The 22676-nt window shown below is 40.5% G+C and overlaps 1 protein-coding gene across 1 annotated transcript in view; it reads left to right on the top strand.

The window, feature by feature from the left end:
- Window positions 1-5597: 5597 nt before the first annotated feature.
- The window catches only part of TRHR (thyrotropin releasing hormone receptor), a 33379-nt gene continuing 16300 nt past the window's right edge, over window positions 5598-22676 (top strand). The window contains exons 1-2 of the mRNA XM_040979472.1: window positions 5598-5752; window positions 6114-7188. Coding sequence (XP_040835406.1) covers window positions 6400-7188 — 789 coding nt within the window. The 5' untranslated portion in view covers window positions 5598-5752; window positions 6114-6399. The remainder of the gene's footprint in view (window positions 5753-6113; window positions 7189-22676) is intronic.

The following is a 22676-nucleotide window of genomic DNA, read 5'->3' as shown; positions in this document are numbered from 1 at the left end:
AGTTAATCTGACTGTCCTACAGTCTGAGCTGTGTCTCATCTCTGTGGACCAAATTCTGTTGGCTTAGCTCAGTGGTTCTCAACCATCATTGCACATTGACCTTCACTCTCTGATTAATCAAATATGAATATCCGAGAGAGGAACCTAGGAATCTATAATTTCACAAACTTTCCAGTTGTAATTCAGCCAGAGATGAGAACACTAAATTTAGTGAGGAAAGTAATGAGATAAAATGTAAGGACTGTCCAAATATTAACATTAATAAAGGTGGTATTCTAATGTAACATTTGAAATCTCAAAATGAATGCTAAGAAACCACCAATAAAATATCAAAATTATAAATAAATGTTTCATTCTTGGTGTCGATGGCAAAAGAGAAAAACACTGGTCCTTTCTTTTCTTAAAATTTTGGCATTTTATCCATTGTAGACATTTTGCATTAATTTTGATTTATCTTATAATATATTGCACAAAAATACTAATTATCCTGATTAGTGAACCTGTTAGCATCCCTATAAATTTTGCTCTTTTCTCTCCCAGATATGACCCTACGAATCAATGACTTTGCTCTGTCTCCACCGTCAGCTCTTTCTATGAGCACAGTGTCACTAGACTGCAGAAAGCACAGATAGTTTGTTCTTCTGATAATTTCCTCTTGCCAAACCAAGCTCCGGTGATGACAGCACAGGATAAGAACACAAGGTAAGAAAAGGAGAAGACCAAGTCTATGGCCATGGTATAGTGTCCTCATCAGTCTTAGACCCTAGAGTGATCCTCCACGCATGGAGGAATAGAATGGTACATCCAAGTTTAAACCCCTTTCTAAACGGTTCTCACTTATTCTTGTTCTCTATCACATCATCACGGGCATTGAGCTGGACCACGTGTTTAGCACAGCGATTTGGATGTCTGTATCCTGCATTGGAAGGCTTAGCTTTGACACCCAGCTCTATTTTTATCCCAGTTTCCTGCTAGGGTGAATCCTGGGAGGCTGCTAGTGATAATTCAAGTAATAGTTTCTACCACACATATGGGAGACCTGGATTGAGTTCTGTCCAGACTGCTTATTACAGGTATCTGAAAAGTGACTAGTAGATGAAAGAGCCCCACCGGTCTTGCTTTCAGATAAGCTAAAGCTTTTTTCAAAAGCACCATTGAACTAGGTCATGGAATACACTATTATTCAAAATACAGTCCAGTAGCATCAACATCACCTGGAAGTCACAATAAATGCATTTACTAAGGCACCATCCTCCATCTACAGAAATGTTAACTGAGGAAAGGAGACAGAAATCTGAGCATTCATTAGTTTTCTAGGTGATTCAAATGTATACATGGCGAAGTTCGGGAAAGTTTATGGCATAAATAATCATGTACTAATGGATTTGCAATGACCACTGCAAAGCTAGCTCCTCCATGGGAAGCTAAGACCTTCTCCAGAGACTGTCCAGGGTTTGTCTAAATTCCTCCTATGTGGAAGCAGGGTGACCCAGGAGCTAGGTCATGTCAGCCACCCTGTTCTATGGCTAGAGATCTGAACAAATGTACAGTTTCCAGGAGGTAACAGAAAAGGAAAGCCAAGAGCCAGTCATCTGATTGGGAGCCCAGAAGGGGTAAGTAGAAGTGCTGTGTGCCCAGGAGCTCACAGGCAGGTCAGAGCCACACGGGGAGACAATAGTCCTAGCAAGAAAGCCAAGGGCTATTCATGCAAAGGAGCCTGGGAAGTCTAATGCTCTTTTGCCTTGATGCTATGCCAAATGGCACACAAACCAGAAGGCCCAGCTAGAAGTTTACTGTCAGAGAGAACAGCGTTGGGAAGTAGGCACAGGAAAAGCATGTGAGGATTTGGGGGCTTGCATATATATTGCTGTAGCTTTGACTTGCTCATTTTTGTTCCAGCGGATACCCTAGGAATGTTTCTCATCCAGGCATTTGTCTTAATCAGAAGCACTGAAAAGAAAGAAAGAGAGGGAAAGAAAGAGAGAGAGAAAAATGAAGGAAGGAAGGAAGGAAAGAAGGAAGGAAGGAAAGCAAGCAAGAAAGAATATACTTTGTTAGAATTTAAGATCCTAGGTAATATAGTGGTTGAGGTCCTTGCCTTGCACATGCTGGGATCCCATATGGGTGGCAGTTCACATCCTGGCTGCTCCACTTCCCATCCAGTTCCCTGCTTGTGACCTGGGAAAGCTGTCAAGGTCAGCCCAAAACCTTGGGATCCTGCGCCTGCATTGGAGACCCGGAGAAGACTCCTGGCTCCTGGTTTTGAATTGGCTTAGCACCGGCCATTTCGGCCATTTGAGGAATGAACCAGCACATGCAAGATCTTTCTCTGTCTTCCCTTCTCTCTGTAAATCTGATTTGATTTTCCAATAAAAGTAAATAACTCTTTTAAAAAAATTAAGATCCTAGTGTAAGAAAAAGAGGTCTCCCCCCAAATGTCAGTTCTATTCTCTTTTTAAAGATTAAAATATATATATATATATATTTGGAAGGCAGAATTACAGAGACAGGAGAAACACGGAGAGAAAAATAAATCTTCCCTCTGTTAGCTCACTTCCAACAGCCAGGGCTGAGCCAAGACAATGCCAGGAGCCTGTAACTTCCTCTTGGTCTCCCACAGTGGATCAAGCACTTAAGTCGTTTCCTCAGAGCATTAGAAGGGAGCTGGATTAGAAGAGGAGCAGCTGAGATTCCAACCAGCCTCCAAATGGGATGTAGGCATTATGGATGGAGGCCTATGATGCTGTACCACAACACTACCTTCCCCTAGTTTTTTCTAATTTTAACATTTTTAGTACAGTTCTTTTTACAAAGTGAACATATGTCAGATTTATCTAAATGAGGTGAACAATTTAAAAATCTTCATTACGAAGTCACAGTTATTTGAAATTACAGTGTTGTAGAGACCATGACATAGATTGAAAGCACACAGAGCCAAAATGAACAGGCAGGTCTGGAATGATAAAGTCAGATGTGCAGCCTTCGTGGATTGAAAGCACAGTCGGTGAAGGATGGAAAGTTGAGGACTCTGTGAGTCAGAGCCCAAGGGAGAGCTCCTTATCAGAAAATCTACTGGACAGATCATCCTCACTGGCTCAAGCTCCCTAAAGCCAAGGGAGCATCAGGAACTCACTTCCCCTGCCTCACAAACCCCTGCAGTGTAACACAGCTGAGCCCTTGCTGTGTTGTCCCTGCTGTCAGGCTTGCTGCCTATCACAACAAAGCAGTATTGTTCCTCCAGGCTCTTTTGAAATGTCCCTTTCCTTTGCAAACTTTTCCTAGTCCTTCTGCTTGCTGTCTCCATCACCCACAAGTGTTGTACTTTTATTACCCCTTCACTCTGAAGGTCCATTTTTAATGCATAGCCCATGATACACCTTTCAAGTCTGTTTCTCTCAACAAACCAGGACTTATTCAAGGAAAATGTCAGATTTTATGTACAGTTTGTGTGGTGCATAATAGAGGCTTAACAGTTGTTTGCTAGGTGCTTGGGTGGAGATTCGGAACAATAACCTTGCCTAGAAATGCTGGAGAAAGTCAAGGGGAAGATGTGGGGCAGAGACAAATGAAGAGCAGGGGACATCATAGATGGTTCTTTCTTTTGTCCTCAATACTCATCAGAGAGACTTGTAATCTAGGAGAGAGTGAAATCTAGAGAGTGAAAGGGGAGGATGTGCTCTTAGAAGGGAGGCTTTTCAAGAGGCAGTTGGAAGTTGGAGTGTAGGATTGGGGTGGACTGGGAAATGATCCCTTAACCTTAGAAAGAGTTTTTCACTCTGAAATGAGGGGTCATCTAGGCCAGAAACAAACTTGTGTGGGTAAACTGTGGCTCTTAGGTCGGGCGTAGAGGTGAGGGACACTTCTATTGTCCTGTCTGTTAAATCCACTCCAGGCACAGAGCAAAATCCAGGCAAACTTCCTACTCAAGAAAAAAAAGGATTGCTGTGTGTGTCATATGTCTCCCTCAGGAATGTAAGTGGGACACAGGGATCAAAACTAGATGGGCAGCAAGAACCAGGTGCATAGGCTGAGTGGAACTGCAGTGTGCTGAGATGGGCGGATGTGGAGTGAGGAAAAGAGAACTGGGCAGGGCAAACAGGATCAACACAAACGCCTACCTATAGGCGCACTCAACCTCAAGAGGGTAAATTCTAGACTGGGTTTGTGATGGCCAGAGCTTTGGGAGGTCAGTGAGATAAATCTGTATTCTTTTATTTCTCAGTTTTTAATGATAAAAAAAAATCAAATTGTTTTGGTGTACTCTTGAGTTGACCTTGTGCAAAACAAGTAATGTCCAGCTGAAGGCTAAATGCGGCCAACTTGCTGAGTTGTGACCATGGGAGTTTGGGAAGGAGAAAAGTGCATCAGGTGTCTTGTGTGACTCTGAGCTGGGACTCACCCACTGTGACTCAGATCCCTACCTTGATCTCATGATTACCTGCTCTGGACATGTGCTTGATACCCCCGTCATCCTGTCTACTCAAAACAGTTTTTTCCCAGCAACATCTTCTGGAAGAAAGAGCATCGAAACTCTCAAGATAGAGTCAATTCGATCACCACCCAGAGGGTTTCCCTAAAGCTGTTTCTTGCCATCAGTTAAGAAGATACACATGGACATACAATGGCATTTTCTGTATTCGCTTGGTGTATGAAGACGAGAGGTGTTTTTTCTACATTTTCACAAAAAAAATTATAGATTTGCCTATAGGCTACTTCAGCTGTAGTGCATGTTTCTAAAACAGCTGAGTTTATGAAATTGCATTTCACAATTGTGGTACCAGAGTGGCACTAAGCTAAAATCCACTAGATAATTCTTCCACCTAGAAGTAAATGGAGGTAAAACATTACAGCATGATATATGTAGTTAGCAGTGCAGAAGCATAAGGAGTAGGGAAGGCACCCAGTCTGGTTAGAGATTGGGATAACAGACAGAGGCCGGTGCAAAACACCCTGAGCTGGTCCACAGCAGATTAAAATAGACACTCTTAGAGCCAATGATTTTTAAAGAATAATTCTTAAAAACCTTGGAAGACTGCAGTTGAAATTATTTTAAATCAGTTTTATTGTATTTTGCCTTCATATTCTGAGAGCAAGGACCTGATTTTACTGGCTCATTGGATAAACAGGCTAACAGGTTCCACAGTAGAGAAAGAAGTAGATTTCAGCTCAGACAGCTTATTTCAAGCTTCAAGGGCTTTGTCTAGACTGAGCTGGCTCAGCTACCCCCGTAGTCTGGTGGAGTCAGAGTGTAGATCCATCGCAGGGCAGTTCAGGTGGTTTCTGCAGAACTTAAAAGTCTCGGCAAGTGCCTGAGCAGCGAGCTGCTCCCTGGTCCCCCAACTTGTGCCTCCTGTTTGCCAGACAGAAGGCTCTACCATCAGCACATATCCAAGTAAATTCCTCCAGGGCAGAAGATCCTGTATCAGTGAGTACTGACTGGCAGGTGTGAGTTTGAGCGTATGTGAGCGTGTGTGAGCCAGGCAGCGCTCCTGTGCTCTCATTAGGGCACGATCGGGTGATTTGACAGCCTCGCGCAGCTCCCGCTGCTGCACAAGCTTCTGCCGCGGCTGCCTGGGTCTGTCAGGAGTTGAAAGGGGCTGCGAGTGCTTGGGGGAACTGCAGTTCTGACGACCGAGCACTGCTAAGTGTTCTCCCTGTCCAAGGAGAAGGCATTTTCTGCAGAATTGGATACCTGGACCTATTACCACTTCATCTGCCCAGAAAAGCAGACAGTTTTTCTACAGAGGATACGGTAGGAGAAAAAAAATGTTCTCTTTTGGGTTGTGAAGCAGGGGGGTGGAGGGCAGGGGGAAACGCAGGCTCAGAAAGGCTGGCTGTTTTATAACTCAGTGTCACCCTCGGCCTCTGTTGGAGAACAGGCGGCAGAGGCTCAATTCCTACCAGAGCTTGACCCTTGAGCCTCTGGGGTCCTCCCCCTCACCCCGCCCCAGGCTTTGTTTCTACTCTCAGACTTTTTCCAAACATTTCAAAGATTTCTTTGTGTGTATTTTTCAGTTATCAGGCATTGTTTCCTATTTCTTTTTTTCTGCTGAGCATTCCTTCAAAACAGGTGACTTTTTCTTTCTTCTTTTCCCCCGCTAAACGGGAACTAGTTCCACTGAAAGAGCTGGTCGACACAGATACTCCATCCGACACTGGAGTTGCAAAGAAAGAAGTTTTCGGAAGTACCCATAAGCTCTGTTACTGTAGGCGAGCGAGGGTGAACGGAGAGGAAGTGTGAGTTGTCTGTGACTGTGACTTGAACGGAAATGGTGACACTGTGAGTGAAGGTGTGCCGTGACCTTTCCAGGGGGACAGAAGCATTGCAATAAAAACGGGTCCTGGAAAGAAGATGTTTTGAGAAGTCGGTGTCTCAGAAGAGACTTGGAGCCATCAAAGATGGAAAATGAGACGGTTAGTGAAATGAATCAAACCCAGCTTCAGCCCCAAGCTGTGGTGACCCTTGAATACCAGGTAGTCACCATTCTACTTGTGCTCATTATTTGTGGTCTGGGCATCGTGGGCAACATCATGGTGGTCCTGGTGGTCATGAGAACCAAGCACATGAGGACCCCCACAAACTGCTACCTGGTGAGTCTGGCAGTGGCTGATCTCATGGTCCTGGTGGCTGCAGGCCTCCCCAACATCACTGACAGTCTCTATGGCTCCTGGGTTTATGGCTATGTTGGATGCCTCTGTATTACTTACCTGCAGTATTTGGGAATTAATGCATCTTCTTGTTCCATAACAGCCTTTACCATTGAGAGATACATAGCCATCTGTCACCCGATCAAAGCCCAGTTTCTCTGCACATTTTCCAGAGCCAAAAAGATCATCGTGTTTGTCTGGGCTTTCACATCCATTTACTGTATGCTCTGGTTCTTCTTGCTGGATCTCAATATTAGCACCTACAAAGATACTATCGTGGTGTCCTGTGGCTACAAGATCTCCAGGAATTACTACTCACCTATTTACCTAATGGACTTCGGTGTCTTTTATGTTGTGCCAATGATCCTGGCCACCGTTCTCTATGGATTCATAGCTAGAATCCTCTTCCTAAATCCCATTCCCTCAGATCCTACAGAAAACTCTAAGACATGGAAAAATGACTCAGTCCATCAGAACAAGAATTTGAATGTAAATACCTCTAATAGATGTTTCAACAGCACAGTATCCTCAAGAAAGCAGGTAAGCAAAACTAAACCTGCAGATCTCTAAGGAAAATATGAGTTATAATGCCTTGTTGAAGTGGGTTCCACGCTGCCCTACCTACCTGGTGGTGGAACCAAACAGCAGCCATGTCAGCATTTCGCAGGATGAGCTGCTGTCTGTATCTTGAACCCTCCCCAAAAGACACTGAAGATGTAAAGACAGGTGGGGAAAATGGGATAGAACATCAGAATGTATCAGTTCATGTGCCAGGAAAGAGAAGGAAAAGCATGTGGAAATTCTAGACATCTATCTTTAAAGTATTAACCTCCCAAGAAATGTTATTACAATGTTTATACCATGGCTGGCTTCTGCTATGCAGGGAATTCTGATGTGCAAAAAAAAAAAAAAATGTGAAAAGAGAGTTTGAGAAAACGTGAGACAAAATAGGGAAACTTGCCTTGCCATTCTGTAGTTCTACCTGGACCCATAATTGAGAGAGGTTCTTAGATTCATTTCTGTCAAACTAAGTTAGGAAAGAGTCTAAAATCCTCTTCTTCAGCTCCTTACCAAGGATCCAGGGATACAGAAGCTGAAAAGGCACTTTGCTCAGGAAATGTTCCAACAAGGGGCTCCACATTACACTGAATTTATTATAAGGAACCTGTTTCTGTCTGCTTTTCTTGATAACACAATCAAAGAATCCTTTAGACTTTCATGTAACAAGAATGTCTATGGGGTTATGGTTGAGTAGTAGTTTAACCAGTGGATGAATAGCAACGACACATTAATAGACATACTTTAAATCACAACATAAGCACAGTATATTTTTACATCATATATAATTCATCTTAATTTAGACAATTCTCCTGAGCTTTTCCCAAATTAATCTTTTGGTTTCTTTTCCTCTTTTGTTCAACATAACTAAATAATGGTAATATATATTCTCATAGCTAAAAAAATAAAAAGTGAACTTGAAGGCAATGCAACTGATTTATTCAGTTAGGTTGAATTTTCTCATTTCTTCCCCCTGAATGGTTTTCTGTGGCTGTAGATAGAAACTGAGAACACTTTTCAAAGTATGCATTTGAATCCTTCCTGTTGTTACTTCCTAAACTAAATCTGCTGATGTATGAATAACTGTCATTGGAAAAAAAAGAAGCACATGTTGAAATAAACTAAAACCTTCAGGCATATATACATGAAATAAATTATGAACTATAAAAAAGAAAGTGTTCACAGCATTTAAAGGATACTGTAATGCTTGCATTTATTCAAGTTATTTTAATCAATGCTAGACGGGAAAACCTGATCAACTATTGCCAGCACTTAGATTTCTGTTGCTTTGGACTCAGCAGTGCTAGCTCACACAAAACATACTTGGCCATCTATTATCCTAAACTTGATTAATGGAAATGTGGAGAGATCTGTTGATCATCTGCCAAGACAAACATTAACAAATATATTGAGGGAGTAAGGAATATGTACATCTCAATTAGAGACTAAACATACGTAAATGTCTACAGCAGGGAAGCTCAGGATTAAATTCATTCATTAGACTCTAATTTATATTCTTGTTTTAAAATCAAAAAAATTATTTGTCTAGTCTAATGTCTTTTCTTTCAATTACAGTCATTAGTACCTATCAACATTAATAATGTACTTGCAATTGGTAATTATGTTACATGTTCACATTTATTTCAAAGCTATTTTAGATAAGCTGTATTTATAATGGCTGTGTGATAGAACAAAAACCCAAAGCTTTGGTGTGAAATGCCCTGGGCTTAATCGTCAGAGTTACAGTCCAACTCTGTGACTCTGGATAAGTAGAACTCTTAGAGTCTTAACATCCTCATTGATAAAATTACATAGCAGTTCCAGGAGTAGAGTTTGTATCCAGTGAAATATAGAAGACTCCAAAACTTGAGTGGTGATCATCACCTGTTAATGAGATACCTTCCTAGTGTTTTAATACATTGGCATGTAGAAGATTTTGTTCCTAAAAAATATACTTACCATTTAGGTATTATTTGTTAGATGTTCATATTGTATACTAACTTGTCTAAGAAATTTTTCATTAATTGGGGCATTTGTAAATGTATTAGGAATATTTGGAACTGTTACATCAACACCTAGGAATTAGGAGTGTCCATTGTCCTGCAAAGTGTAAGGTGTTCCAAGCCCAAGAGCTATCCTCTTAGAAGCATCAGCAAGATATCACTGAGAATCATGAAATGCCAGCTCTGTCACAGGTGTGCATTTAAATAATGAGTCATTTAGTCCAGCGCTGACTGTGGAGCATTAGAGTTTCATCAAAAGATGGAGAAAATATGGGTCTAAAGAAGTCTTGATGAAAGAGATAACATTTGGCAGGATCTCAAAGAATAAACATAATTTTTAAAATCAAAATATGAGAACAGAGCAGTATTCCATGCATAAAAGAAGGAAGATTGGGGCTGGGGTAAGAGTGATACCGATTTGCACAGAGGCAAGGAAGGTTTCAAAGCATGGGGTTTTTATCAAATATAGCGACTTCAATAGTAAAATGAATGAGGCATATGAGAAAATGGAAGAAGTACAGCATTGTGTGAGAGAAGGACTCTTGGAGGCAGGGTGTGGGAATTCCCAACTAGCTGCCAGAGAAAAAGTTTAATGAAGAGACATCAAAGAATACTGAGTGCTGAGCAAGGTGCATTAATGATCATGAAAACAGTGTTTGAGGAGTCGGATGGCTGTGAGTGAGTCAGATTTGAGGAGTGAGAGACAGGTGGCAGGACAGTCACCTCTGAAGTTGGTAGGGATGCAGGCATAAAGCATTAAGGTTCTCAACAGAAAAATGTCTCGGTAAGGTGCAAAACACAGGGAAGCTCCAAAGGAGCAGAGGCTGAGATGTGAACCTGTCAGTTACCGAAGATGGAGAGAGAGCAATTCGGTCTGATCACTGAGCTTGGAAGAGTGTGTATCCCCCTGAGAAGGGGGATTGAAATGAAATCTGTTCTGCACAAAATTATTGCTCCTTGATATGCCTTTTTCCTATTAGAAATAGCTCCTGTCTTAAATATTACAAAGTTTAAGCATTTACCTGTAACACAGGGCTTTTATTTTAATATTTCTCTGCATTTTTTCTTTCAGTCAGGTTTAATTTACATTTTAATAAATATTAATCTGGGTCAGGTCTTTCACACCAAGCTATGAAAATCAAGTATACATTGCCTAAAGAACTACATTTAAAAAGGAAATCAGAAGACATTGATGTATAAGGGACAGATATGAATTTTTTGTTTGCCTCTTTGTTTTACACTTAAATTTCCTAGGCAGAAACCTAGGCAGAAAATCTAGGAATCCTTTATTCTTACTATTATATTTAGGAAACCACTTAAAATATTGGATAAATTCAATGAAGAAAGTTACTTAAGTATATGATTAGAATTGTACAAGCAAAAAAACATCATGGAGTAAATTTTTTTTCTGTATAATTTGATTTTAAAGATAAGTTGTTTAAATGATCATACTTGTTGCATTGCAGGGGATTTTTTTTAGACTTTTATTTATTTTCATTGGAAAGGCAAAGATGCAGAGAGAAAGAGTTACAGAAATATCTTTCATCCACTGGTTCACTCCCCAAGTGGCCGCAATGAGCAGAGCTAAGCTGATCTGAAGCCAGGAGCCAGGAGTTTTTTTCTGGATCTCCTAGTGGGGGCAGGGTCCCAAGGCTTCACGCCATCCTCTACTGCTTTCCCAAGCCACAAGCAAGGAGCTGGAAGAAGTGGAGTAACCAGAACATACAGTACCCATATGAACTCCAGCATGTGCAAGGCAAGGACTTTAGCCAATAGGCTATTGTGCCAGGTCCTGCATTGGAATTCTATCCACACAATACTGACAGAGTCTCTTAGTTCAGTAAATTCAGATACTCAGCATTACGAAGATAAAATATCTCCATCCTTGATTGGGTAATTGATAAGATCTTTGTTATGTTAGAAGCATGGACACACCTAAACATCTTGGTAAAAGGATGTGATATGATACTCATCCTAAATATTTGCTTTACAAAGGATGCAAGGATCCACAAAATCTTTTGTAGACCAAATTACCAGTTTTATTTTCAGTAGACTGAGTCTAATGTTTTCTTCTTACAGCTTAACTGATAGAGAAAAGTGTTTTGGAAAAGTAAGACTTTAATAGAATCTCCAATAGAATCCTCATTATGGCAAAATTTTTGTTCCAAGTTTTATTTGTCCAATTAATTATGTAAAATATCTTTGTTTCCAAGTAATTAATTTGTTAAAGATCCATTTATTTATCTGAAAATCAGAGTTACAAAGAAAGAGAGAGAGAAATGAATAAGGAGAGGTTTTCGTCCTCTGGTTCATTGCCTCAAGTGGCCACAATGGCTAGGGCTAAGCCAGGCTGAACCCAAGAGCAGAGAGCTTTGTCTGGGTCTTCTGTGCGGGTGAGTCTTCATGCAGTTGAGCCATTTTGCACTGCTTTTCCCAGGACATTAGCAGGAAGCTGAATTGGAATTGAAGCAGCCAGGACACGAACTGGCACCTGTGGCTCGCTGTGCAGCTTTACTCATTATATGACAATGATGACCTCTTCGGAAAATTTCTTAAAATTTTTCCACCCAGAGCGGGTGTGTTGGCACAGTAAACTAATCCTCCACCTGTGGCACCAGCATCCCATTTGGGTGCTGGTTCAAGTTATGGCTCTTTCACTTCTTATCCTGCTCCCTGTTAATGGCCTGGGAAAGCAGAGAAAGATGTGCCCAAGTCATTGGCCCCTGAGCCCATGTAGGAGATCTGTTAAGAAGTTCTCTGGTTTCCAGCTTTTGGCCCAGCAAGCTCTGTTCATAGCAACCATCTTCTGCCTTGCTAGAGAAAATGTTTGTAGTCAAGAAACAAAAGAACCTTTCTTCTCAAAGCAATACAAAAAAAAAAAATTTGTTGATGACATTTATGATCATGAGAATAATATGAAAGCAATCATGCATAGTCTAGGGAACACAGAAAGCTAGAAATAAGGAAAAAAAATCCCTTGGCACACCTCATAAAAACCAACATCAGCATTTTTCTGTATTTTCCTTAACATTTTCACTGAATCTTGTTTTACATATTTATCACCAAAATACTGAAACTGACATTCTCAAGGCAAACGCAGGGTAAAAGAAAGTGATTAGAACTGAGTTGCTTTCATGGTTACCTGATGGCTACAATGGGAAAAGCAGTTAAGCTCATAGATAAGCTGCTGACATCCAGTGAAGTCCGCAGCTGGACAGGAGAGAGCAGAACGGACAGGGACCTCATCTGGTGCTTCTCAGTGTCCTTGTCTCCCTGGGGACCTGCCTGTCTCTGTCTTCAGCTATCTGCAGTCATACAGCAGGCTCACAGATGATGAAGACAGTCCATCATATGGCCTCAGTGTGCCTGCTGTGTCTTGCCTTTCTACAATGCGATTTACTTTTGAAATAAGACATCTTGAACAACAACATTAAAAAGTCTTTAAGACACAAAGGAAAGGAAGGCCCGTGGTGCTCAGCAGAGTGGCGCTCAGGAGAGTGAAGTTCTTTTAGTTTTTGCCTTAAGAAGCTAATAATCCCACCTATTTCTAGCAGAACCCAGGCTCAAGGAAACGATGGCTAACTACATGACAAATGAATTATACTAAAATCTGAAGCATTAGATCTAAATTTAAGAAATTCTCCACTTTACCAAGACCGTTTTTACTGGCTCATTTTCATTTTTCATTGTTTTTATTTGCTCCAGTTGTCTAGGTTTGACTAACTATATACAAAGATCTCTAAATCTTGGGGGATAAAAGTACAATTTTTATTGTTTAGCATGCAGGTAGCTGAAAATGTCATTTTTATTACTGAAGATTAATTTTCCTTTTGCTTCACATTCTACATATACAAGGAAATGTGTAATATGTAGCTCACAAATTGATAATCACCCCCTGCAGTTACATGTTTTTGTTCTTTGTTTCTGATGAATATGCATTATCCCCACTTTTTATTTGCAAGCTTAAGGCACATTTTCATCACTACAGAAAACATAAATTTTCCCAAATACCTTTAAGATAGGAAAACCTGAGATTTTACAGAACATTTTAAAACTGCTCATACTTTCAAATGACAAGCTACGTTATTTTCTGTTTCTTAATACAACCACTTCTAAATTCTTCAAGTCGCAGTCATCCCAGTTCCAGACAGACAAAACACTAATCTGTAAGTAGGTTCTTGTCCTTTACTACTTTTATTTAACTGGGGGAATGTTTTATTTACTTTGGGTTAACATTAACCAAATTTTATAGCAGATCATTTAGAATCAATATCACCTTAACTTGATTGAACATTCATCTCAACCCTAAAAGCACCTGTGACAAACTCTAGGTGTGGAGGCTGCAAGACTATGTAAGACAAGCTCATTTTCAAACAACCCAAGGCAAATGCACTCCATCAATCCTGAACAGACCATTATATTCTAACAGAAGGAGCATAACATCAGTGAGGGGAGAAGCAAAATGGAGGAGAATCGAGATAAACTCTGTGGAATGCATATTTGAGCAGGACTTAAAAGATTGACAGAATATCTCAAAACAGCAATTTAGAAACAAGAAGAAAGGTCAGCAGAAAGGGAATAGGAGATGGAAGAGGACTGGGTGCATTCAGTTTCTTGTTGTTGACAAGAAGAGGGTTGCGATGAGGGAAATTTGAGCTGGACTGTAATTCAGCCACACCCAACTCCCATCACTCCTCCCCTGCATTGTGCCCTTGTCATTCTATATTTTTTCTTTTCATATCTGTGCATACAGCTGCTGCCTATGAGATTACCATATGCGTGGCCTTAGAAAGGACCTCTCCTGATCCGTACATGCAGTTGCATCATGTAATGCAATTATATCAAACACTGTAGGTTTGTTATTTCCCTTCATAAATGTCTCCTTTCTTCTTTACCATTTTCTTTCTTCCTTTCTCCCTCCCTTTCTTCCATCCTTCTTTCCTACTTTGTATTTTGGGCTTCAACCTATAAATGCAGTAATCCTTCTGTGGTTTTTATTTTTTTTCCCAAATATTCCTCATCCAGATGTAAGCACTAACTGAATCCCAGCAATTGTAGCTGAAAAGTACCACAACTGACCCACTTCTCCACTCACACTGCAATTGCTGTCAAGTGCCACCTCTCACTGCCCTACTTTACTAACACCTTAACAGTCTTTCTGGCTCCCGAGCCACTCTCCTGCAAGCCACTCTTCCCACTGTACACAGAGAGATCTCTAACAGAGATGTATTATCAAAATGCATTTTGTAGTCCACTGGGGGGTTTAAGGAGTTTGAACTCCTTAGCGTCACAGATAAACTCTTGGCTCCTTACAGTGTTTTCAGCTTCATCTCTTATGGCTGTCCCAACTTACTTTGTATTCCAGCAGCATTGAATTATTTTGCAGCTCTTTCAGCATACCATGCTCTCTCAGCCTGAATGCTCTTCATCTGGCAAGCTCCCAATTATTTTTTAAGTCCCAAATCAAATAATGTCCCATGCAACCCCATCAAGTCTTGCCTGACTTTCTCAAATGTGTATAGCTGGATCCATTGGCATAACCAGGTTAGGTCTTCTTATGTTTCCACAGTCCTTTGCGAATAGTAATTCTTGTGGACCATCGTTGCTAGCCTGCCTGACTTTGCACTCTAACTAACATTCTTAAGTAGTAAACCCAGAGCTGTTTTGGTGTATAGCAGATTCCCCAAAGTCCAATGGTGTGCTTTAGCCAATGAGAATGGGCTTTTCATTTCCAGTTTGTTGGAGTCTCCCCTACCTCATTCAAGCCCATAAAATTTTGTTACTTAAGATCAGCCATGACTGACATACTTACACAACAGAGATTCGCAAATAAAATAATCCATACCTTTTTTGTGGAGAGATGACTATTAAATATTCACCAGCACCTTCTAGTGTGTGTATATGTATAAATACAAATATATGCGTGTGCTCCTATATATCAAATCTATGTAATTTCTCATATATAATAAAGTGTGAAAGTTCAGTCAAGGCCAACACTCAGTTTTGTTCCTTGAAAAATTATTTGTGCCATCATCATCTTCAATTTTAATTGGAATGTATTTGTCTTTTATCAACTCAATTTTTAATTCCTAAATATCAAAGTGCAACTAACCAGAATGGTGTTGATTTTGTTAGTGACTAAGATTACTTAGGTTGATTTTCCTCTTTAAAGGGTTAAGACTGACTTACAAACATCGCCATCTCAGATGGCAATTCCCCTTTTATACAAACTCGCACTGACTTTCTCATTAGCCTTTAAAATTCTCTCCTCAGTCAGTCAGCTGTCCTGGGTGGAAGGAGCAAAGAGGCAGAGAGGTGGGAACCCAAGCAGAGTACATGTATAGAAGAGGGTAAACCCACCTGAACATCCCCTCTGTGACTATTTTCCTGAAACTATGCATATACATCAGGTTCCTTCAGAAAGAGCTGTATCTCTCCAGTCTCCTCTGGCAGGCTTTCAACACCCTCTAAAATATGACAATCCATCATTTTTCTGGCACTTTTCATCCACTATCCCTCTAATTCAATAAACATTTGTTGAACTCCAAAGTCACACCTCATACTGATTCTAGAGAATCAGTGATAGTCACTGTCTTATGAAATTTTCAATACAATATAAACATCACAAGCTGAAGACAAAAGATTAAGCTGTGCAGTGCCCAGAAGGGGAAGCAGGGAAAGGGTGAATACTGTACTTACAGTGGGAACTTGAGTTGACATCACCAGGCCAACGTGAGACTCAAGACAACTCATACCAACACAAACAATCATTTAGATAACTAAGAAGAGACTTACAATGCCATAGAAAACCATGTGTGTCATTAGAGGATTTGATTCGAAGGTGATGTGGAACCATGGGAGGTCTTCCTGAAGGACCATGGCAGAGATGTGACTTTGAGAAACAAGGGAGGCCTGCTTTTAAAGGACAATATTAGAGAGGGTGAGTATGAAATATATATAGATGAGAAATATTCAGGAGGCAAAACCAACATGATTCCAGAACTAATCAAGCAGATGAAGGACAGGGAGATTTCTGAAGCAAGTCCAGGTTCTTGGCTGGGGCAGTCTGTGGTATTTGACAACTTTGCTCACATGAATTCAACCTGCCTATAAAGTCCTCCTTACTCTTAGTGCTTCCAGTACGTCCACAAGGACAGGTTCCCAGCATGTGCTAAGATCAGGTTAAGAGATTGGAAATATGCTGTGAGATAGGTGAGTATGAACTCTACAGTCAGGAAAACAAACTCAGATCCTAGCTCTTTCACTTATTGTGTCTGTAACTTTTAGTAAGTTATTTTATTTCTTGTTACTTCAACTTGGTCATTCATTTTGTATCATATCATATTGATACTGATAATTCTCATAGTCTGGGTGACTAGTACATAATAAGCACTCAAATTATTGCTTTATTTAAATTATCTTTAAAATACTGCATTCTGAAGTTCATAAAAGCAACAAGGAAATAGACTGATATTTCTTTCCTAAAGTAGCAGACAGGTTTATAGGTTGTAGCAGAGGTAGATCTTCCAGCTGCCTATCAGTGGGAATAAATAACTTTCTGAGCTCAAACTACATTACCAGAGAGAAGTTCAGCACCTGATGACCCAGATAACAAAACCTAGACATTGTTGAGTTTCTATTATGTGTTCTGTAGTACTCAAAGTCCCATATATAAGCTAACTCAATAAAACCTCAGAACATTCCTGGCAACAGGAGACAAATTACAGAAGATGATGAGGCACAGAGATGGTACCTAAGCTGTGCCAGGTCGCACAGCCAGTTGTGGCAAAGCCACATTTCATACCTCTTCTCCAGAGCTTACATTATGTCAGCCACCAGGACAAAAAGATGAGGCTGGTAGAGGTTAAAGCAACTTTGTTGTAACTCCTATGATGCCAGGGGTATACAGGTTAGGAGCTTGGTAATTTAGTAGAATGAGGGAGGGAAGGTTTTTTACACTTAAAGAAAGAATGGGGCCTTACCAGTATAAAAAAATAATTAAAATAAGCATATTCTTCCAAAGGAATTGTGGTGAGATGAATCAGATATGTAAGAGACACATGAGTAATAAATCTGGAGAACCTATAGGCTAAGATTTGTTTAGTTATCTCCAGACAGTAAGCCCAAAAGCACCTCTAACCTTCTCAGGTCCTTCATTTATTGAACAATGCCAGTGAAAATTACATTCTACATGGCTACTCCATGCTAGGATTTCCCATTCCAAATGGGATCCCAAGAATCTCTGCCTATCCATCTGCAGGATCATAACCACTTCCCTTGTTTTATTCTTTAAATGCCTGTTTCAAAACTCACCACTCTCCTTCAGTGGATGTTATCCCCCGACACACACATATTCAACATCCTTTCTACTGTTTTTGCCTCTGTTTCAGGCTCATCATTTCCTCTTGGCACTATAGCCAAGGAAACTGACCACCATGCCTCACTAAATTCACAGTGAATTCTTAACCAAACTCCATGACTTTTAAATGCTGTCTTCTGATTCATTTCCTAGTGTGCTGCTAAAATCTTAAAAAAAAATGCAAACTTGATACCATCCCTCTGTGGCCTGAAATCCTTCAGTATTCCCATTTCTTTTCTTTTTAAGATTTATTTATTTTATTGGAAAGGCAGATATACAGAGAGGAGGAGAGACAGAGAGGAAGATCTTCTGTCTGATGGTTTACTCCCCAAGCGGCCACAATGGCTGGAGCTGAGTCAGTCAATCCAAAGCCAGGAGCTAGGAGTTCTTCCAGGTCTCCCATGTGTGTGCAGGGTCCCAAAGTTTTGGGGCAGCCTCCCCTGCTTTCCCAGGCTACAAGCAGAGAACTGGATGGGAAGTAAAGCTGCCAGGATTAGAACCAGCTCCCATATGGGATCCCTGTGCATGCAAGGTGTGGACTTTAGCCACTAGGCCACTGTGCCAGGCCCAGTATTCTCATTTCTCACCTGTTGCAATCCCAAGTAAGTACCATTAGATATAGATATAGATATAGATATAGATATAGATATAGATATAGATATAGATATAGATATAGATATAGATAAGATATATAGATACATAATCTGTCCCTTGCTGTTTTCCCAGATTTGTGTCTCCTCCACTTTACCTCAACATTATTTCTACAAGCAGGTTCCTTAATGTTTTATTTTAGCACACCTGTAAGCCAGTCTTAAGCCATCTCTTAGACCTATTAGTTCCAATTCAATCTCTGGCAGGTCTCTTCTCAGAGAAGAGTACCCTGATATACACTGCCTCGGTCTGGCAGTTTTCCCTTCCCATTGTAGCACTGTGTGCATTCAGCTGTCCTGATCACCATGGTTTTGTTAATGATCTGTTCCAACATCTGTTTCCACCACAAGATTGTCCATCTCACTGTGGCAGAAACATCATCCCATTCATCTCTGTGTCTGTGATACCTCCTCTCATGTGCTTAGGAATATGTTGGAAATGACTAGAAAAGTACATTATGGAAATATAGCAAGATGAAAGTGAAAGGATCAAACATGACTTGAAAGATGTTTTCTAGGAGTTAATGAAAGACATGTTAACAGAAAGATATTCAAAACACTGTTAAAGGAGTGGCTGGTTAGCTTGGTGGCATGATACCTGTATCTCATACAGAAATATGCGGGTTCAGTTACTGCCTTCAACTGTTGACTTCCACTTCCTGACAATGCAAACCCTGGAGGGCAGCAGTGAAGTGTCTGGTAATTGGGTTCATGCCACACATATGGGCACGCTGGGTGGTGATCTTCTCTCCTGCCTCAGCCTTGGTGTGTCCTGCAGTTGGGCAGTAAGCCAACAAATGGGAGCAGTGGAGTGCTCACTACACCACTATCTCAACCATGTTTCTCTGATAATACATAAATTTTACATTATCACATCATGAATGTTCCATTAGAGATGAGTAGGAGTTGTATAGAGGAGCTGGAAAAATTAGTAAATGGTCAAATCCGATATATGGGTGAGAATCATCAAAATACAGAAAAAGTAATCTTTAAGTAAAGCTTTAAAAAAAAAACTATGTGCATTTACTGGACGGGCAGACAGGGAAGGAGGGAAAGAGAGCATGCTCCAGTGGTAGGGGCCCAAACAAGTGCGCCATCTTCTGCTGTATTCCCAGCAATACTAGCAGGGATTTGGATTGTAAGTGGAGCAGTTAGGATTCCAATGATGCTCACGTGAACGCCAGCATCATAATGATAGCTTACTTTGTGGTTCCACAACACTGACCTCATGAGGACTCATTTTTTTTTTGTTCAAAAATGGAAAGACAGACTAAGCAAAAAAAATAAGATTTAGAAAAATGCTTCTATTGCGGGAGCTAAAACAGAAATGGAGATTTGCTAAACATAAAAAGATACACTTTCTGCTCTTATAATGTAGCCAGATGAATAAAGGCAGATTTTAGCGTGTGCTCCCAATTGAGAAGGAAAGTGAGGACAGAAGAATTAAACAAAGTGCAAAGAAAGATACTGTTAAAAGAATAAGTAGGTTTGACTAAAACAGAAGTCATGCCTGGTCACAGGTGTGACATCCAGTGCTTGAGAGCTACATGGAGACACATGAAAAGAAAGTGAATCATTGCAAAGTCAAAGTAGCTCTTAAAATTAAACAAGGACATATGCGCACAGGTGGAAAAGGTTGGTTAATGTGAGACACTTGCAGCCATATTTAGTTGGACAAATATGACATTTTGGAGGAGGAAAAAAAAAGTAAACATTCATTAAACCACACTGGTAACTTGCAACTGTGCCCCATGGATAGATTGCTCTGACCATAATAATGTAGTAACTTCAAATAAGGCCTCCTATGTTCCTCCACGCAGAGCTTGTTGCTTGACTCTTATGTTTATGACTATGGGAGAACACAGTGTGTTTTCTACAGGCGGAGATACCTAGCTGAGAAAAGAAGGAAGTGACTCAGAAATATGGCACCGTCGGGAGACAGAGATAGGACACAGAGGCAAAGCAAGAGCAGAGTGCAGCAGGAATTTTTAATGATAATTTGCAAAGTCAAGTGACTCAAGCTTCCACTCATGTGCAGACCTGAACCCCCGTCATACATCCTCGGATGGAGTTCAGCATTGTGGCTGATTCCTCTTGACAAACATTTGAAAGAGTACATGGACTTTGATTTCAGGTGAAAGAGAATAGAAGGGAAAAAATGCACTGATTTGTTTTTCATTTATTTTATTAGGAAAGATAGAAATAGGCTCAGATCCAGGGTAAATTTACAGGAGAAATATTTAACTAGAGATGATTAAAGTGTTAGGATGAATCTCCAGGGATTTCTTCTGCAATCTACTTAGACAGCTCTCTGAATAAGTTAAAGGCAATCAATTCTTTTGTAGAAACCAACTGCAGTGCACAGTGGAGGTGCTGTGCTGAAATTAAGTATGCTGTGGTTAAATTCTTACAGTTCCTTCCAGCACTTAATTGTATGGGTTGTGGAAAATAGAGAAAATAAGAAGTGGGTACACAGATTCGGTACAGATTTGTACTTCCTCGCCTATTTTTTTTTGAAAGATTTATTTGTTTCCATCGGAAAGCCAGATATACACAGAGGACAAAGAGACAGAAGGGAAAGTCTTCTGTCTGCTGATTCACTCCCCAAGTAGGCTCAGCAGCTGGCACTGAGCCCATCCAAAGCCAAGAGCCAGGAGCTTTTTCTGGGTCTCCCATGCAGGTGCAGGGTCCCAAGGCTTTGGGCTGTCCCCCACTGCTTTCCCAGGCCACAAGCAGGGAGCTGGGAAGTGAGGCCACAGGGACATGAACTGGATCCTACATGGGATCTTGGCATGTGCAAGACGAAGACGTTAGCCGCTATGTTTTAATTGTAGACCTATGGCAGGCATTATGTTAGTCACTAGGATATAAAAATAAATGTTTTTCCCTCAGATGAAGTTCACAGTGTGATAGGAAAAACAAAGTGAACTGATTATCTGTATGGGAATGTGTTATCATGGTGAAAAACACAGATTAGTGGGCTGTTGACCTGAAGGGCTTGGCAAGATGTGGGTGTCAGAAAGGCTTTCTGGAAGCAATGACTCCTAAACAAAGCCCGGTGAGTTAGCAGACATCTTATAGATGAAGAAAGAAAATTGTAGTGGCAACTTTATAGGTGAAGGCTAGAAGTCCATTTTGGTCCTGAGAACCACAAGTAGCTGTTTAAAGCTGAGCAAGCAAAGATAAAGCTAATACGGTAGGGAGGAACTAGGGAGCAAGTTTTTTTAGCAAACCGCAAGGTTTGAACAAGATTCTAAAGGCTATGGAAAGTTACTGGGAGGATTCCAGTCAAAGAATGTTATAACCAGATTGATGCTTAAGGAGGATCGCGTTGTCTCCCATATAGGAAAGGGGTTAGTCCAAAGTTGGGAACAGTAAGAGAGGACTACAATAATATGAGCAAAGTAATATGAATCACCTTGAAAAGGCCTAACATGACAAGATAAATAAAAGAGAGGAGAGAAGGAAACTGATGCATTTGGAATAGAACCAATAAACTTCCACGAGTGTCTGTGGAGAAGAAAGGAAACGAAGGTGAAGCTTTTGTTTTCGCTTGAAGCATTGAGACAGAAGTGCCTCAGCAGAACCCCTGAATCCTGGATCCTAACCTTGGAATAAGAGCCTCAGTTTCTAATGATTATATGACTTGAATGGGTTGATTTGCAAGCTGGAGCCTTAGTTTATGTATTATGAAAAAGATTATGATGGTAGTAGCTATCTCACAGCATAGTTATCAGGACTTGGCACAAAGGAAAACAAGACCTATAAAAAGAAGTTACCTTAGCTCCTAGAACGCAGGAAGAGTGAATGTTAGTAACTGCTATTATTAACGGATTAGTGTCATTCAACTGAATGAAGATAGCAAGTGGAGAAAAATCCACAGAATACAAAGAGAGAGCAACAAATACAAATTTAGAGCTCAACAAAAATATGTAGCCACAGACATAGATTTGGAAGCAATTAACATATAGATCATTTATTAAACCAGAGCACATGTGTATCATCCAAGGAGGAAATTTGGGGAAATAGAAAAGCAACCTTGCGTGGCTAAGATTCTGGGGAGAGCGAGATGAAGAGCCTATCAAATAAACAGAAATGGGCAATGTCAGAGAAGGAGAATCAGGAGAAAGTCACAGAGACCAACCGAGACTGTTTCAGAGGTTGATGAAAAAAGTTAAAAACAGAGGCTAAAAATGAGTCAGCAAATTTTGCAAGTGGCAATTGTAAAGTGTCAAGGAAATCAATTAGATTGTATGAAGAAGTAAATGATGGGTGAAAGAAACTCTAAAGAGGGTAGGAACAGAAGTCAGTTTTAACAACTGTGATTGTGATTGTGGCATGGAGAAGTAGGAGGTGGTGTTTTTGTTATATTTTGCTTTGCTTCTTAAGTTAGAAGAAACCTGAGCCTGGTTAAATCTTGACAGGAAGGAGCTAGTAGAACAGAAGGAATTATTTGTT

This window comes from Ochotona curzoniae, unplaced genomic scaffold (assembly GCF_017591425.1).
Source record: "Ochotona curzoniae isolate NIBS_2020 unplaced genomic scaffold, NIBS_Ocur_1.0 contig_3190, whole genome shotgun sequence".
NCBI classification, from domain to species: Eukaryota; Metazoa; Chordata; class Mammalia; order Lagomorpha; family Ochotonidae; genus Ochotona; species Ochotona curzoniae.
Note: the sequence above shows the minus strand (reverse complement) of the source record. Positions and strands in the feature narration are given on the sequence as shown.